This window comes from Carcharhinus amblyrhynchos, chromosome 3 (assembly GCF_965287045.1).
Source record: "Carcharhinus amblyrhynchos chromosome 3, sCarAmb.v2.hapA, whole genome shotgun sequence".
Classification (NCBI taxonomy): Eukaryota; Metazoa; Chordata; class Chondrichthyes; order Carcharhiniformes; family Carcharhinidae; genus Carcharhinus; species Carcharhinus amblyrhynchos.
Genome location: NC_137326.1, coordinates 70,926,701 through 70,947,887, shown reverse-complemented (window position 1 = coordinate 70,947,887; position 21,187 = coordinate 70,926,701). Strand labels below are relative to the sequence as shown.

General features: G+C 44.0%; 1 protein-coding gene across 2 annotated transcripts in view; it reads left to right on the top strand.

The window, feature by feature from the left end:
* The window catches only part of d2hgdh (D-2-hydroxyglutarate dehydrogenase), a 46,746-nt gene that overhangs the window by 8,322 nt on the left and 17,237 nt on the right, over nt 1-21,187 (top strand). For both annotated transcript variants that reach the window (XM_080185132.1, XM_080185125.1), the window contains exons 2-6: nt 1,043-1,100; nt 3,163-3,302; nt 3,908-4,101; nt 17,565-17,733; nt 20,243-20,386. In XM_080185132.1, the coding sequence (XP_080041258.1) occupies nt 1,043-1,100; nt 3,163-3,302; nt 3,908-4,101; nt 17,565-17,733; nt 20,243-20,386 (705 nt within the window). The remainder of the gene's footprint in view (nt 1-1,042; nt 1,101-3,162; nt 3,303-3,907; nt 4,102-17,564; nt 17,734-20,242; nt 20,387-21,187) is intronic.

Genomic DNA, 21,187 nt, shown 5'->3' with positions numbered 1-21,187 from the left:
CTCTCCTCATAGGACCTCCCCACCATACCAGGCAACATCCTAGTAAACCTCCTCTGCACCCTCTCCAACGCCTCCACATCCTTCTTGTAATGCGGGGACCAGAACTGCACACAGTACTCCAAGTGCGGCCGCACTAGAGTAGTGTACAGTTGCAACATTACACTGCGACTCCTAAATTCAATCCCCCTACCAATAAACGCCAAGACACCGTACGCCTTCTTGACAACCTTATCTACTTGATTCCCAACCTTCAGGGATCTATGTACACACACACCTAGATCCCTCTGTTCATCCACACTATTCAAAGTCCTCCCGTTAGCCCTATACTCGACACATCTGTTGCTCCTACCAAAGTGAATTACCTCACACTTCTCCGCATTAAATTCCATCCGCCACCTCTCGGCCCAGCTCTGCAACCTATCTAAGTCTCCCTGCAGACTATGACACCCTTCCTCACAATCTACCACACCTCCAACTTTGGTGTCATCAGCAAATTTACTAATCCACCCAACTATACCCTCATCCAGATCATTAATAAAAATTACAAACAGCAGTGGCCCCAAAACAGATCCCTGAGGCACACCACTCGTAACTGCACTCCATGATGAATATTTACCATCCACCACCACCCTCTGTCTCCTATCTGATAGCCAATTCCTGATCCAACTTCCTAGATTACCCACAATCCCATACATCTGCATTTTCTGCAGAAAAAGGTTCTTCTGCTTGAAGATGCGCGGGAGCTGCATGATGGTCTCGTGCTCCTCGTTCTGCGCAAACCACAAGCAACCAGCTCGCTCTCCTCATTGCCGTCGATCACCAGCAGCAGCACATTGGCCTAAATGATTTAATTAGGCAGGTTCATGCCTAAAAGAGTGGGACAGTCTACAACTTGAGACAAGCAGGTTATCTATTACGAATTAGCATTAGAAGATATTTTCTAATCTGAAGATCACTGAAAATGCTGGTAATGGTGATTTCTTATATGATTCACTTATTGCTCAATGACTAATTACTGTTACATTTGTTTGTTTAACTGCAGGCCGCAGCCAGGTATTATTGCGACCTCAGACAACGGAAGAGGTTTCTCAGATTCTCAGGTACCACACCTTCAACCATCCTTTCATATAACGTTTCCATTATACACAGGCTGAATTCTAGATGCACACAAGATCCAGGATCAGTTAATAATGTATGTGCAGTGTCTCAAACTGATTTTAGCACATGACCTGTGTGAATTACAAGAATTCTTGAGGCTTTTTATGGGTTACACACAGCACAGATAAAGCAGGGCAAGGATAGAACACATACTTTGGATACTTGGTGCATGTGTCCTAGTTCAGGATTCTCTTCACGTCAGGTACACAAGTCACTGAAAGTGGCAATGCAGCTGGAGAAGGTAGTCAAGAAGGCATATGGCATGCTTTCCTTCATTCGCCAGGGCACTGAGTTTAAAAATTGGCAAGTCATGTTGCAGTTTTATAGAACGTTAGTTAGGCCGCACTTGGAATATAGTATTCAGTTCAGCTCGCCACAGCTACCAGAAAGGTGCGGAAGCTTTGGAGAGGATACAGGGAAGATTTAACAGAATGTTGCCTGTAAGGAGGACATTAGCTATGAGGAGAGGTTGGAGAAACCTGGTTTGTTCTCACTGGAACAATGGAGGTTGAGGGGCAACCTGATAGAAGTCTACAAGATCATGAGGGGAATGGACAGAGTGGATAGTCAGAAGCTTTTTCCCAGGGTGGAAGAGTCAATTACTCAGGGGCATAGGTTTAAGGTGTGAGAGGCAAGGTTTAAAGGAGACATACGAGGCAAGTTTTTTATACAGAGGGTGATGGGTGCCTGGAACTCGCTGACGGGGGAGGCAGTGGAAACTGATACGATAGTGAGTTTTAAGGGGCATCTGGACATATACATGAATAGGATAGGAATAGAGGAATATGATCCCTGGAAGAGTAGGAGGTTTTAGTTCAGTCGGACAGCATGGTCAGCACAAGCTTGGAGGGCCGAAGTGCCTGTTCCTGTGCTGTAATTTTCTTTGTTCTTAACTCGCACATTGAGTTGATAGTTAGGAAGGTAAATGTAATGTTAGCATTCATTTCAAGAGGATTAAAATACAAAAGCAGGAATGTACTGCTGAGGTTTTGTAAGCCTCTGGTCAGACCACATTTGGAAAGTTGTGAGCAATTATGGGCTCTGTATCTAATGAAAAATGTGCTAGCCTTGGAGAAAGTCCACAGGAGGTCCATGAGAATGATCCCGGGAATGAAAAACTTCTGACAACACCAGGTTTTAGTCCAACCGATTTTAGTCCAACCAAATCGGTTGGACTAAAACCTGGTGTTGTCAGACTTTTTACTGTGTTTACCCCAGTCCAACGCCAGCACATCCACATAATGAAAAACTTGACATATGGAGCATTTCAGGACTCTGGGTCTGTACTCAGTGAAGTTTAGAAAGATGAGGGGTATCTCATTGAAATGCCTGGATAGAGTGGACATGGGGAAGATGTTTCCATTAGTAGGAGAAACTAGGAACTGAGGGCATAGCCTCAGAGTAAAGGGATGGCCAGAGGATGGTGAATCTATGAAATTCATTGCCACAGAAGGCTGTGTATTTAAGACAGAGAAAGACATGCTCTTGATTGGTAAGGGGATCAACGGTTATGGGGAAAAGGGGGGAAGAATGGGGTTGAGAAACTTATCAGCCATGATTGAATAACAGATTAGACTCGACTGGCCAAATGGTCTAATTCTGCTTCTATATTTTATGGTCTTATGATAGTGCTGAGTATCACAGTGTGTTTGGGATTAACATTCACAGTGTAATTGGCTGTTTATAAATACTAACAACTACTAATTACTCATTGTAGGACAATGGGGAAAGGTGCAGGACTGGGATCAGGCAAGTGGCTCATGCTGAAAGCCAACACAGACACAATAAGCCAAATGACTTCCTTAAGTACTGTATCCATTCAATGATTCTTTGAAAGTGGTGAATGAATTAGTATTAACCTTGGGAGTATGATTGGCGCTAACAACCATTGTGAGATTGATAGCAGTATCACAGTGGGATTGGCACAAACATTCACAGTGTGTTCGGTTCTGTTTACAATTAGTGTGTTATTGGTTGTAACAGCAGGCTGTTTGCTTTCTTCAGATACTGTAATAATCGAAACCTGGCTGTGAATCCTCAGGGTGGCAACACTGGATTGGTGGGAGGGAGTGTACCAGTCTTCGATGAGATAATTGTTTCAACCGCTCAAATGGACAATATCATCAGTTTCAATTCTAATTCTGGTAAGAACAATATTCTTTGCACACAATTGTACATATAAGTATTGGCAACACAACAGTGAATAATTATCTATGCTCAAACCTTGACCAAGCCTAAGAGTAACTCCTGTTATTCCTGGAATGTTGAATCTTGAGTGATCCAATATAATTGTTCACACTCTGATCCTCCCTTTACCAATTGCAGTCACACTTCCCTTGTCACAGATATATTAACAGTAGGATTTACTGTTCAATGCCACCTACAGCAGGTTGGTGTTGATTTGGCTGCTCCCAGTGAGATTGGAGTAGGGCTTAGTATTCCCAGAGAGGGAAAGGAGAGGAAGAAGACATTTTGTTGATTTCTGCTCTGTTATTTCTTCTGGAAAGTCCAGATGAGTACCTGTTGGGTGAAATGGAATCATGTGTGGCTGTATTGACTTGCGATCCTTTGCCCATAGTCCAGCTGATGAGATAAAGTATCACTTGGATGAGGCTCTGAAAGGAATTCAGTCCCAGTGATGAGAGAGCACTTTCAAGAGAGGATAAAATATGGGATCAAACATTTTAGAGAGATTTTAATAACAGGGATCAGTGCCAAACTCATGTGTCTTGTACATCTGCGCTTTCAGGAGTGCTTATCTGCCAGGCCGGCTGTATTTTGGAAAACTTGAGCAATTACCTTAACGAACAAGATTTTATTATGCCCCTTGACCTGGGGTCGAAAGGTAGCTGTCACATCGGTGGGAATGTGGCAACCAATGCTGGTGGACTGAGACTGCTGAGATATGGCTCCTTGCGTGGAACAATACTGGGACTGGAAGTGGTAAGAAACAGTTACGGTCCATTAACAATTACAGTCCTTTTTTTTTAATTCATCCATGGGACATGAGCATTGCTGGCTGGCCAGTGTTTATTACCATTCTTAGTTTCCCTTGGAGGGCAATTGAGCGTTAACCATTATTGCTGATGCTCTGGAGTTGTATGTAGGCCAGACCAGATAAGGACAGCGGATAGCAGATTTCCTTCCCTAAAGGAAATTAATGAACCCATTGGGTTTTTCTAAAAATTAACAATGGTTTCATTATCATCAGTAGATTGTTAATTCCAATATCTTTTATTGAATTCAAGTTTCACTGTCTGCCATGTTGGGATTTGGACAGGGTCCCCAGAACATTAGCTGAGTTTCTGGATTAATAGTCTAGCAATAATACCACTAGGCCATCACCTCCTCATTAACAGTGATGAGATACGGACTGGCACAGTTTTATAAAATGTGTTGTGAAACATCTACTTTAGAAATAGTGCACTTCCAGATCCTTCGTTATCCCTCCATCCCATTCCTTTAAGTGTGGGCTACTGTTTCTCAGCTTTCCTTTGCCCCTCATTCTGCTTTAACACCATCAATGCTCTGTAATGTAGGATTCTCTCCCTGAAGCTCTCTGCTATATTCTATGTTCATGTTTTCCCATCTTCCGAAATGTCCACAAAACCTTTCTCTCCTCCCTCCTACTCGCTCTCTCTGTGTAACTTTGGTTGGTCTGAAGGTTGCTAATTATGACTCTCGACACATCCCTATCTCCAGCAGTCTTTCAATGATGCTACGCTTTTACAGTGGGGCAAATAGAAGAAACAGGCTCAAAGTGTTACCGAGCCTCATTGAACTCTCACTGTAAAAGGAGGGGATTTTCAGTAATTTCATTGCAGTGTTAATGTAAGCCAACTAATAAATAAACTTTAAACTTTAGATCTGCCAGTCATACCAGGTATTTGCTGTGTTTTCTGTATTCGAATGTAAATGTGGAGTTGAGGTTTCAAACAGATCAGCTGTTGAATGGCGGAGCAAGTTCAAGGGGCTTCTTGACACCTTGCGACCTCATGGGATAGTGTGCCATGTTTCCTGTTCCTAATATGTATGTATGTATGTTTGTATCTGTGTAATGGAATGTATATTGGAGCATCATTGTTGCTGTGACTGTTGAAATATTGCACAGGGAAAGCTTTGAAATGTTAATTAGGGTGTGACATAAATTATGTAATATTCTCTGCTGCATCTCTCCCGCAGACACCCATTTCTTTGTATCCTGTATTTCCTTTGGAAATTCCAGCCTGGATTCCTTCGCCTTCTCAAATCTTCATTTGAGTCCTATTTACTACATTGAATGTACAACACAGACAAGTTAGTCAGCCTATGCCATGTTGATGCCTTACACAAACCTCCTCCCAAGTCCATTTTATCTCAACCTTTCACCATCCCCTTCTCTTCCTTTCTCCCTCAGCCACCTATCTACCCCCTCTTCAATACTTCTATCCCATTTATCTCAACCACTCTATAAGTTAGAGAGAAGTCTGCTTTCTCACCACCCTGTAGGTAAAGAAATTTGTCCTGAATTCCCAATTTGAATTCTGCTTGCACAGTTACTTTCTAATAGACAATATAGAGGAGACGGTGGCATTGTCACTGGGCTAGTTATCCAGAGACCCAGGGCAGTTCTCTGGGGACCACAGCAGATGACGAGCAAAAATCTCAAAATAAAAGTCAAATGATGTCAAAACCCATCTGGTTCACCAATGTCCTTTAGGGAAGGAAATCTGTTGTTCTTACCTGGTCTGGCCTATAAGTGACTCCAGAGCCACAGCAATGGGGTTGACTCTTAGACCCTTTGAAAAGCCATTCACTTTGAGGGTAATTGGAAATGTGCAATAAATGCTATCCCAGCCTATGAAGTCTACATGCTATGAATGAATCTTTACAGCTAATAATTTATGAATGATCTTTAGAGCTGAGTGTAATTGGCAAGGAGCATTTTATCTATAAATCAATTCCTATTCTAAGCCATGGTCATTGCAGCTGATGTTCAGAAGGGCTGTATGATACCAAAATTATAGGGAGTGGGATAGCTTGATCTTGGGTTTGGACATAGCTCGGCACAACATTGAGGCCGAAGGGCCTGTACTGTACTGTTCTATGTTCTATGAATAGGACCATACAAGGGCAATCCTTCAAGCCGGACAGCAGAGGAATGACATTGGAGGAGGATGGTGTGGTTGAGTTATATTGAGCTAGGTGAGGATAAAGAGGGTGAATTGGTCACAAAAGATCATTGGAAGACTGCAAAGGATGAAATAAGGATCTGTAATGATTTGGAGCTGGAGGTTGGGAGAGATAGACATGGAGCTGGGAGATGACAACAACACTATCAAAGACCAATAAAGGAAGGCTGTGAATAGAAGCATCAGTCGTGAAGACAGTGGATGACTTGAGGTTCGGCTTTTTGAAGAGATATGTATGCGTGATGGCAGTTTTGAAATGGAGAGCAGGATGATGAACAGCAAAGGAGAATCTGGTTCAGCAGATTTATCCATCCAGACATAGTGCAGCCTTTGTGCAGGATTGAGTCCTCGGCAGTCTCAGCAGAGAAAGCTTACTGTGCTACAACAGAATTCATTTCACGGGTTTTTGTACTGTTGTCTCCAACCAGAAACTCACCTGAACTGATCTCTGTCACAAAGGAAACACCCTCTGGACCTTGACATCTCAAACTCTGGAAATCATGAACTAGTAATCATTTCGGTGGCTTTCTGTGGTTGTCTCCCATAGCTGTAAATCTTCCTCTTTTCTATCCCCTCTTGCTGTATATTCCCTGTGTGTGTGTGTGTGTGTGCGCGTACATGCGTGTATATGTGTGTGAGATTGCAAACACTGCCCCTCCTCCCCAGGGATTGAATGTGAATAAAGTAACCTTCTGAGTTAATCATAACATGGCTTTGCTGTAAGTTCTTACTAAATTGGATCATAGCAACTGGAGGTTTAGGGAAACATACCACAACCTACTTTAGAAATAATTCAAAAACTGCTCTGCTTAGGAACAGACGGGGAGAGGATAAAGAATTTCAATTGTTCTGTCTCCTGTACATAACAAATAACTTGGAACAGAGTTTCCCAAACTTTTCCTTTTGACCGACAAAGAGTACTGAAGGAATTCCTGAGAAACATTCTGATGGTATTGAAGAGCCAAACCACAAAGAGCGATTGTTTTCACCCAATAGGTACAAACATGCAAAAACATAATTTATCGAAGTATTTTCTGACTCTTGTATGTGTACTCACTATTCCTCTTGCTCACTTACTAAACCTCACTCACTCACTCACACACACACACACACACAAACACTCACCTTGTCTCACACACACACACACACACACACACACACAAACAAACACTCACCTTGTCTCACACACACACACACACAAACACTCACCTTGTCTCTCACACACACACACAAACACTCATCTTGTCTCTCACACACACACACAAACACTCACCTTGTCTCTCACACACACAAACACTCACCTTGTCTCTCACGCACACACACACAAACACTCACCTTGTCTCTCACACACACACAAACACTCACCTTGTCTCACACACACACAAATACTCACCTTGTCTCACACACACACACACACACACACACACAAACACTCACCTTGTCTCACACACACACAAATACTCACCTTGTCTCTCACACACACACACACACACACACAAACACTCACCTTGTCTCACACACACACACAAACACTCACCTTGTCTCACACACACACACACACACACACACTCACCTTGTCTCTCTGACACACACACACACAAACACTCACCTTGTCTCTCTCACACACACACACACAAACACTCACCTTGTCTCACACACACACACACAAACACTCACCTGTCTCACACACACACAAACACTCACCTTGTCTCTCACTCACACACACACACACACACACACAAACACTCACATTGTCTCTCACACACACACACACAAATACTCACCTTGTCTCTCACACACACACACACAAACACTCACCTTGTCTCTCTCACACAAACACTCACCTTGTCTCTCACACACACACAAACACTCACCTTGTCTCTCACACACAAACACTCACCTTGTCTCTCACACACACACAAACACTCACCTTGTCTCTCACACACACACAAACACTCACCTTGTCTCTCACACACACACACACACACACAAACACTCACCTTGTCTCTCACACAAACACTCACCTTGTCTCTCACACAAACACTCACCTTGTCTCTCACAGAAACACTCACCTTGTCTCTCACACAAACACTCACCTTGTCTCTCACACAAACACTCACCTTGTCTCTCACACACACACAAACACTCACCTTGTCACACACACACACACACACAAACACTCACCTTGTCACACACACACACAAACACACATCTTGTCTCTCACACACACACACAAACACTCATCTTGTCTCTCACACACACACACAAACACTCACCTTGTCTCTCACGCACACACACACAAACACTCACCTTGTCTCTCACACACACACAAACACTCACCTTGTCTCACACACACACAAATACTTACCTTGTCTCACACACACACACACACACACAAACACTCACCTTGTCTCACACACACACAAATACTCACCTTGTCTCACACACACACACACAAACACTCACCTTGTCTCACAAACACTCACCTTGTCTCACACACACACAAACACTCACCTTGTCTCACACACACACACAAACACACACAAACATTCACATTGTCTCTCACACACACACACACAAACACTCACCTTGTCTCTCACACACACACACAAACACTCACCTTGTCTCTCGCACACAAACACACACCTTGTCTCTCACACACACACAAACACTCACCTTGTCTGTCACACACAAACACTCACCTTGTCTCTCACAGACACACAAACACTCACCTTGTCTCCCACACACACACAAACACTCACCTTGTCTCTCACACACACACAAACACTCACCTTGTCTCTCACACACACACACACAAACACTCACCTTGTCTCACACACACACACACACACACTCACCTTGTCACACACACACACACACCTTGTCTCACACACACACACACCTTGTCTCACACACACACACTCACCTTGTCACACACACACACACCTTGTCTCACACACACACACACCTTGTCTCACACACACACACTCACCTTGTCTCACACACAAACACTCACCTTGTCTCTCACACACACACACACACACAAACACCTTGTCTCTCACACACACACAAACACTCACCTTGTCTCTCTCACACACACACACAAACACTCACCTTGTCTCACACACAAACACTCACCTTGTCTCACACACACACAAACACTCACCTTGTCTCTCACACACACAAACACTCACCTTGTCTCTCACACACACACACACACAAACACTCACCTTGTCTCACACACAAACACTCACCTTGTCTCACACACACACAAACACTCACCTTGTCTCACACACACACAAACACTCACCTTGTCTCTCACACACACAAACACTCACCTTGTCTCTCACACACACACACACACAAACACTCACCTTGTCTCACACACAAACACTCACCTTGTCTCACACACACACAAACACTCACCTTGTCTCACACACACACAAACACTCACCTTGTCTCTCACACACACACACACACAAACACTCACCTTGTCTCACACACAAACACTCACCTTGTCTCACACACACACAAACACTCACCTTGTCTCACACACACACAAACACTCACCTTGTCTCTCACACACACACAAACACTCACCTTGTCTCTCACACACACACACACTCACCTTGTCTCTCACACACACACACAAACACTCACCTTGTCTCTCTCACACACACACAAACACTCACCTTGTCTCTCACACACACAAACACTCACCTTGTCTCTCACACACACACAAACACTCACCTTGTCTCTCACACACACACAAACACTCACCTTGTCTCTCACACACACACTCACACACACACACCTTGTCTCTCACACACACACACACACACACACACACACAAACACTCACCTTGTCTCACACACACACAAACACTCACCTTGTCTCACACACACACAAACACTCACCTTGTCTCACACACACACACACAAACACTCACCTTGTCTCTCACACACACACACAAACACTCACCTTGTCTCACACACACACAAACACTCACCTTGTCTCACACACACACACACACACACTCACCTTGTCTCACTCACACACACACACACACTCACCTTGTCTCACTCACACACACACACACACTCACCTTGTCTCACACACACACACACACACACTCACCTTGTCTCACACACACACACACACAAACACTCACCTTGTCTCTCACACACACACACAAACACTCACCTTGTCTCACACACACACTCACCTTGTCTCACACACACACACTCACCTTGTCTCACACACACACACTCACCTTGTCTCACACACACACACACACACTCACCTTGTCTCTCACACACACACAAACAATCACCTTGTCTCTCTCACACACACACACACACACACACTCACCTTGTCTCTCTCTCTCTCTCTCACACACACACACACACACACACACACACACACTCACAAACACTCACCTTGTCTCACACACACACACTCACCTTGTCTCACACACACACGCACACACACTCACCTTGTCTCACACACACACACACTCACCTTGTCTCTCACACACACACAAACAATCACCTTGTCTCTCTCACACACACACACACTCACCTTGTCTCTCACACACACACAAACAATCACCTTGTTTCTCTCACACACACACACACACACTCCCCTTGTCTCTCTCACACACACACACAAACACTCACCTTGTCTCACACACACACACTCACCTTGTCTCTCTCACACACAAACACTCATCTTGTCTAACACACACACACACAAACACTCACCTTGTCTCACACACACACACAAACACTCACCTTGTCTCACACACACACAAACACTCACCTTGTCTCACACACACACACACAAACACTCACCTTGTCTCTCACACACACACACACAAACACTCACCTTGTCTCTCACACACACACACACAAACACTCACCTTGTCTCTCTCACACACACACAAACACTCACCTTGTCTCTCTCACACACACACAAACACTCACCTTGTGTCTCTCACACACACACAAACACTCACCTTGTCTCTCTCACACACACACAAACACTCACTTTGTCTCTCTCACACACACACACAAACACTCACCTTGTCTCTCTCACACACACACACAAACACTCACCTTGTCTCCCACACACACACACACACCTTGTCTCACACACACACAAACACTCACCTTGTCTCACACACACACAAACACTCACCTTGTCTCTCTCACACACACAAACACTCACCTTGTCTCTCTCACACACACACACAAACACTCACCTTGTCTCTCTCCCACACACACACAAACACTCACCGTGTCTCACACACACACAAACACTCACCGTGTCTCTCTCACACACACACACACACACACACTCACCTTGTCTCTCTCTCTCACACACACACACACACAAACACTCACCTTGTCTCACTCACACACACACACAAACACTCACCTTATCTCACACACACACACTCACCTTGTCTCTCTCACACACACACACAAACACTCACCTTGTCTCACACACACACAAACACTCACCTTGTCTCACACACACTCACACACAAACACTCACCTTGTCTCACACACACACTCACCTTGTCTCTCACACACACACACAAACACTCACCTTGTCTCTCACACACACACACACAAACACTCACCTTGTCTCTCTCACACACACACAAACACTCACCTTGTCTCTCTCACACACACACACACACTCACCTTGTCTCTCTCTCTCACACACACACAAACACTCACCTTGTCTCTCACACACAGACACACAAACACCTTGTCTCTCTCTCACACACACACACACAAACACTCACCTTGTCTCACACACACACACAAACACTCACCTTGTCTCTCAGACACACAAACACTCACCTTGTCTCCCCCCCCCCACACACACACACACACTCACCTTGTCTCACACACACAAACACTCACCTTGTCTCTCACACACACACACACACACAAACACTCACCTTGTCTCACACACACACAAACACTCACCTTGTCTCACACACACACACACACAAACACTCACCTTGTCTCACACACACACACACAAACACTCACCTTGTCTCACACACACACACACAAACACTCACCTTGTCTCTCACACACACACACAAACACTCACCTTGTCTCTCACACACACACACTCACACCTTGTCTCTCACACACACACAAACACTCACCTTGTCTCTCACACACAGACACACAAACACCTTGTCTCTCTCTCACACACACACACACAAACACTCACCTTGTCTCTCTCTCACACTCATCTTGTCTCTCTCTCACACACACACACAAACATTCACCTTGTCTCACACACACAAACACTCACCTTGTCTCACACACACACACACAAACACTCACCTTGTCTCTCACACACACACACAAACTCACCTTGTCTCTCTCACACACACACACAAACATTCACCTTGTCTCTCTCACACACACACAGACACACACACAAACACTCACCTTGTCTCTCTCTCTCTCTCACACACACACACACACACGCGCGAACACTCACCTTGTCTCACACACACACACACACACAAACACCTTGTCTCACACACACACACTCACCTTGTCTCACACACACACACACAAACACTCACCTTGTCTCACACACACACAAACTCTTCGATAATGTGACTGAACACATTGACGAAGGAAGTTCCGTGGACGTGGTGTACATGGACTTCAGCAAGGCGTTTGATAAAGTCCCCCATGCAAGACTTCTTGAGAAGGTGAGAGGGCATGGGATCCAAGGGCCTTTGGCCTTGTGGATCAAGAACTGGCTTGCCTGCAGAAGGCAGAGAGTGGTTGTGGATGGGTCTTTTTCTGAATGGAGGTCAGTCACCAGTGGTGTACCCCAGGGATCTGTTCTAGGACCCTTGCTGTTTGTCATTTTCATAAATGACCTGGATGAGGAAGTGGAAGGATGGGTAAGTAAGTTCGCTGATGACACGAAGGTCGGTGGTGTTGTGGATGGTCTGGAAGGATGGCAAAAGTTGCAGCAGGACATAAATAGGATGCAGGACTGGGCGGAGAAGTGGCAGATGGACTACGCGGATAAATGCGTAGTCGTCCATTTTGGCAGAACCAACGGGATGAACGAGTACACTATCAAGGGCAGGAGTCTTGGTAGTGTTGAGGAGCAGAAGGATCTTGGGGTCCGGGTCCACAGGACTCTTAAATCGGCCTCGCAGGTGGAAGAGGTGGTCAAGAAGGCGTATGGTGTACTGGCCTTCATAAATCGAGGGATTGAGTTTAGGAGTCGGGAGGTAATGCTGCAACTTTATAAGACCCTGGTCAGGCCTCATTTGGAGTACTGTGCGCAGTTCTGGTCGCCTCACTATAGGAAAGACGTAGAAGCTATTGAAAGGGTACAGAGGAGATTTACAAGGATGTTGCCTGGACTGGGAGGCATGCCTTATGAAGTTAGGTTGAGGGAACTGGGTCTCTTTTCCCTGGAGAGACGTAAGTTGAGAGGCGACCTGATAGAGGTTTATAAAATGTTGAGAGGAATAGATAGGGTGGATTCTCAGAGGCTATTTCCCCGGGTTGAAATGGTCGCTACGAGAGGACACAGATTTAAGGTGCGGGGAGGAAAGTACAGAAGTGATGTTAGGGGTAAGTTTTTCACTCAGAGGGTGGTGAGTGAATGGAATCGGCTGCCGTCAGTGGTGGTGGAGGCGAACTCGCTAGGGTCTTTTAAAAGACTTCTGGATGAGTATATGGGGTTTTATGGGATTGGGGGTTATAGATAGGTGTTGATGTGATCGGCGCAACTCGTGGGCCGAAGGGCCTGTTTGTGCTGTAGTGTTCTACGTTCAAACACTCACCTTGTCTCTCTCACACACAAACACTCACCTTGTCTCTCACACACACACACACACACAAACACTCACCTTGTCTCACACACACACACAAACACCTTGTCTCACACACACACACAAACACTCACCTTGTCTCACACACAAACACTCACCTTGTCTCACACACACACAAACACTCACCTTGTCTCTCACACACACAAACACTCACCTTGTCTCTCTCTCACACACACAAACACTCACCTTGTCTCTCACACACACACACAAACACTCACCTTGTCTCTCACACACACACACAAACACTCACCTTGTCTCTCACACACACACACAAACACTCACCTTGTCTCTCACACACACACAAACACTCACCTTGTCTCTCACACACACACACAAACACTCACCTTGTCTCTCACACACACACACAAACACTCACCTTGTCTCTCACACACACACACAAACACTCACCTTGTCTCTCACACACACACACAAACACTCACCTTGTCTCTCACACACACACACAAACACTCACCTTGTCTCTCACACACACACAAACACTCACCTTGTCTCTCACACACACACTCACACACACACACCTTGTCTCTCACACACACACACACACACACACACAAACACTCACCTTGTCTCACACACACACAAACACTCACCTTGTCTCACACACACACACACACACTCACCTTGTCTCACACACACACACACATACTCACCTTGTCTCACACACACACTCACCTTGTCTCACACACACACACACACACACACAAACACTCACCTTGTCTCACACGCACACACAAACAGTCACACACACACAAACACTCACCGTGTCTCACACACACACAAACACTCACCGTGTCTCTCACACACACAAACACTCACCGTGTCTCACACACACAGAAACACTCACCGTGTCTCTCACACACACAAACACTCACCGTGTCTCTCACACACACAAACACTCACCTTGTCTCACACACACACTCACCTTGTCTCACACACACACACATACTCACCTTGTCTCACACACACACTCACCTTGTCTCTCACACACACACACACACACAAACACTCACCTTGTCTCACACGCACACACAGTCACACACACACAAACACTCACCGTGTCTCACACACACACAAACACTCACCGTGTCTCTCACACACACAAACACTCACCGTGTCTCACACACACACAAATACTCACCGTGTCTCACACACACACAAACACTCACCGTGTCTCACACACACACAAACACTCACCGTGTCTCACACACACACAAACACTCACCGTGTCTCACACACACACATACTCACCTTGTCTCACACACACACACACACACACTCACCTTGTCTCTCACACACACACACAAACACTCACCTTGTCTCACACACACACACAAACACTCACCTTGTCTCACACACACACACAAACACTCACACACACACAAACACTCACCTTGTCTCGCACACACACAAACACTCACCTTGTCTCACACACACGCAAACACTCACCTTGTCTCTCACACACACACACACACACTCACCTTGTCTCACACACACACACACTCACCTTGTCTCACAGACACACACACACACACACACAAACACTCACCTTGTCCACACACACACACTCACCTTGTCTCACACACACACACACACACAAACAAACACTCACCTTGTCTCTCTCTCTCTCACACACACACACACAAACAAACACTCACCTTGTCTCACAGACACACACACTCACCTTGTCTCTCTCACTCACACACACACACACACACACACAAACACTCACCTTGTCTCTCTCACACACACAAACACTCACCTTGTCTCACTCACACACACACACACACACACACACACACAAACAAACACTCACCTTGTCTCTCTCACACACACACACACACACACACACACACACACACTCACCTTGTCTGTCCAAGGCTCCCCACATCACCCCACTCCTACTGAGGGCTAAATTGCTCTCTTCCCCTTTGCAGGATCTGATCTTTCTTCTGCCGAACTCAATTTGGGAATCCTTGACTTAGATGATAGGATAAAAAGCCCTAGATCCATGTTTGTTGATTACACAAAAAATTGGTGGAATTGTAAACAATGTAAATAAAAATGTAAAAATAGTAAGATATTAATTGCTTAAGCGAATGGGCAAAACTATGGCAAATAGATTCAATATAAACCAGTGTACTTTAGACTGTTGTCATTTGATGTGAATACGCCTTTAAGGAACATATTTTAAATATCTGTCAATCATTACCACCTTGACAGGATGTGATATATTAGTCGCATGGCTTGCAGGCATCTAAAGCAATAGTGGTTACGGTTAGATGTATGCCTCACAATTTGCCAGTAAACATTATCTGTGTATAGTCTATCTTCAAATTAAGAACCTACAGTGTTGTTTCACCAATCCTTGTGTATCAGTGGTATATTTACACCAAGAATAAGAACCTAATATGGACCCAAGAAATATAGCTCAGGGTACTCTCTAAATGGCAAAAAGGTAGAAACAATGGAGGTCCAAAGAAACTCGCAGGTTCAGGTACAGAAAATAATCAAAATGGCTAATGGAATGCTTGCTTTTTTTATCTACAGGACTAGAATAAGAGGGGGTAAAAGTCATGCTTGAAAGTCCTGATCAGAAAGCACTTGGAGTATGTGAGCAGTTCTGGACATCACACATTAGGAAGGCTATATTGGCCTTGAAGTAGTGTAGAATTATCAGAAGGATACCTGGATCACAAGGACAGATTACACAAGCTAGGGTTGTGTTCCCTAGAGTTTAGAAGGTGAAAAGATGATAAAAGTTTTCAAATATTAAGGGGAACCATTGGGTAGATGCAGAGAAACGACTTATGTTTGGGAAGACTAAGACTAGATGGAACATTCTAAAAGTTAGACTTTCAGGAGTGAATTTAGGAAACACTTGTACATGTAAAGGGTGTTAAGACTGATAGACTTTGCAAACCAAAGATATTACTGGATGCAGGGCAAAGGTGGATCTATAGGGAGTTAGGTCACTGACCAGCCGTGACGTATTAAAAGCAGAACAGGCTTGAGGAACTAAATGATCTTCTCTGTTCATATGGTCTTGTTATTACCAAAACTGTTCAGGACCAGAGGCAGTACTGCTTTTCTCTAACAACGTGAGGCCTTTCCTGGACATCAATGATGCTGTGAGTTTTAACTTCTCAGCATTCCCATCGCAGTAATAACATGGCATTTAAAAAAAAAATTATTGATTTTCTTGATGTGTTTTTGAGGGATCCATTTGCACCTTCCTCATGATCTTGTTGACTAGCAAATGTTATTTCTACTACTGCTGTATATATACCATTGTTTCATAACCTGTTCTTGCTTGTAGGTACTTGCAGATGGAACGATTTTGAACTGTCTGTCAACACTTCGCAAAGACAACACAGGCTACGATCTGAAGCAACTTTTTATTGGAGCTGAAGGAACACTTGGAATTATCACCGCCGTGTCCATTCTATGTCCAAGGAAACCAGCCGCTGTCAGTGTAGCGTTTCTAGGTAAAGGCAGAGAACGGCTATAGTATTTCTTCACAGTTTTGAAGGAAGGTGTTACAACTGCTGTCTGACCATGCCTGTACTGCTCACACCCAGTTGATAGCTGAAGTCAGTAAAGTTCCCAGTGAAGTTCACATTTGTGTCAATGCTGAAGGCTATTCTCAGTAACTGGGTTTAAAGGTCTATTCTGGATATCAATGAACCAAAACTTGACATCTCATCCAAAACAACTGCACTTCATTATTTGATTTCTGTTACAGAATATTTATACCAGTGACTGCTCATCCCGTGTTTCAGTTGCTTACGTGGGGTTATGAGGATAGAGCTTAGTGGGATGCTATGTTGAGAGTCAGTGCAGCCTTAATGGGTTGAATAGTCTTGTGCACCATAGGGATTCTGTGATCTGCTTACTTCATTGATGTTCGTCGGTTCTAATATATGTGTAGTTTTACATCGTGGAAGGGGCCCACCTCTCCCTCCTGTCCCTGTTCCATCGAGCAACCATTACGTAAGGGTGTTTACAAACTACCGAATTTCTACTTATTCAATTACATTCTAAACAAACAGCAATCATCAGTTACATTGCATTAAGACAGTACATATTGGCCTTACTTTGAGTCTTAAGCAAACAACATTACATGGTATTTATAATCAAAAAAATCACAAATTGGAAAAAAGAAACAATTGTTGCCTGACCTTTAACCAGTTGTTACCTGACCTTTAACTGGTCACCTTCTGTTAATTCATTTGTAGAAGTTAGCCTATGTTAGTCTTATAAATAATGTTAAATAGCAGTTGGAGGTCTAGCTTTTCCCTGGGTCCATAAAAGGCTTCCACGGTGTAATGAACATTTTATTATATTTGAAATGCAGCAGCTTCCCACAGTGCTATATCTCTGTAAAATACACACATTGTACTGTATGGAAATCTTAAAAACTTTGAGTGATTGATGATCATCTTGTAATCAATAAATCTCTCCTGGGCAAACACCCCAACCAAAGGAACATGATAGAATAATGCAGATGCTGGAATCTGAAACAAAAACAGAAAATACTGGAAAATCCCAGCACGTAGGACAGCATATGTGGAGAGAGAATACAGCCTTAGTCTCTCCCATAGATGCTGTCAGATTTTCTGAGATTTGCCAGCATTTGCTGTTTTTATTGTCTAAGAACATGCTGGTTGAAACAGTATGTTTCTTTGGTTGCTTGTAATAGATTACAGATCATACTCAACCAACCCAAACTTGCAAAATCTAAAGCAAAACGTCTCCCGTTAGATGTGATTCCATGATTGGGCAGCACTTGCTCAAATAATTCTGAGTGAGCCATTTACTACACTAACAACCAATTTAAGATTTCAGTTGTGCTTGTAATGTGGCTCATTTACATGCGCTAGAAGAGGCATACATTAATACACAGGCATCCAAACAAAATGAATATATTAAGCCTCACAACGTTTTTGAATTATTGGGGAGTTTGGGGATTCTCTGTTTCCTGTTGCTCTCTCCATAGCAAGTCTGAGTCAATTTGCTAACTAATCAAGCAGTCTGTTCTCCTGCAACATATGTTGTGATTGTTTGAAATTTGACATTCTTGTGTTTGTCATGATGGATGCAAGAAAAAATGTTTTAACATGTCTCTTTTTTCAGTGATATTCAGACTTTATAACAATGGAATAAAATGATCCAAGGTAATTTACAGGAACTTCATAATGGAAATTTGGACACCTAGCTACATAAGGCAATATTAGGACATCTAGCCCAAAAGCGTGGTCAAAGAAGTAGGTTTTAAGGAACATCTAGAAAGAAGAATGAAGGTCTAGGGGCAGAGATGTTTAAGATGGGAATTCTAGAGCTTAGGTCCTGGACAGCTGGTAGAACAGTTACAATCAGGGATGTTCAAGAGGCCAGAATTAAATAAGGGAGTGGGTCGTTGCAGGAGATTACAGAGATAGGGACGGGCAAATGCATGAAGGGATTATTAAACAAGGATGAGAATTTTAAAATCAAGGGCGTTGTTTAACCGGGAGCCAGTATAGGTCAGCTGAGCACAAGAATGGTAATGAACAGGAGTTGGCACAAGTAAGAGCCTGAGTAGCACAGTTTTGGAGTTTTATCAACAGATGAGCCTAGGCACGGACTGAGTGGGGTGATGTTAAGTAGGTGGAAGTAGTTGCCTTATCATGCAGATATGTGATGAGAGGCTCATCTCGGAGTCAAATATGATACCAAGTCTGTAGATGGTCTGGTTCAGCCTCTGGAAGTCATCAGGGAGAAGGATGAATCAGCTGCTAAAGAATGGAGTTTGTAATGGAGAATGAAGGCAATGGCTTCAGTCTTCCCAATATTTAATTGGGGATGGTTTTGCTCATCCACTACTGGTGTTGGACAGCAGTCTGATAATTTAGCAACTGTGGAGGAATCGAGAGAGATGATGAGATAGAGCTATGTTCAGCAGAGTAGCTTATAATTGTATAATACATACAATATTGATCTGCTTTGTGTCTTAAGGTTGTGAGAGCTTTGAGAAGATCTTGGATGTATTCAAGGAATCCAAAAGCATGTTGGGTGAAATTCTCTCTGCGTTCGAGTTCCTGGATTATAATTGCAGAGCAGTTGTCTGTGAGCACCTGAAACTGAGAAATCCATTGCAAGGTAAAAGGGACATAAGAAAATAAAATGAGATCACTATCAGTTTAATCTTAGTCATTCTTGGATTTGTGTCATTAGGTACTCCTGTGGGAAGTGTAAGCCTCATTATTAGTGGAGTTACCACAGATAGCCCCTCAAGCCTGTTTCATCATTTAATTAGACCTTGGCTGATCACATCTTCCTGTACTTACCTAAATGGCTGTGTAACTAGTAATCTATGACCCAAATTAGATACTCGTTTCTCTTGCATGGATATTTCTTCGAACTCTGAAATGAATGCTTGGCAATACAAGGACTGATACAGATTGCTGACGGGTTTATCTCATGGCAAAATGGGTGTTAAGAATGGAAGTTAGCATCACATTTTCTTAATTCAGTTGACTATAAGTTTTCTGCTTATAGCTTTGAGACAACAAGACCATTCTGTTAGAGGCTTTGCCATATGGACTCTGACTTCACTGGCTCAGGAACCCATTTTGAGCCTCAGTGATCTGGTGCTCAATTTCATTTTCTATTTGATTGATAGTTATACAGCTGACGTAACTCTACTGACTGACGATATGGTGGCAAAGTGGTTAGCACTATTCCCTCATCAGTGCCAGGGATCCTGGTTTGATTCCAGCCTTGGGTGACTGTCTGAGTGGAGTTTACATGTTCTCCCCGCATCTGCTTAAGATTCCTCCGGGTGCTCTGATTTCCTCCTACAGTCCAAAGATGTGCAGGTTAGGTGGATCGGCCATGCTATATTGGCCCTTAGTGTCCAAGATGGTTCCCTAGAATCCCTACAGTGCAGGAGGCCTGAGT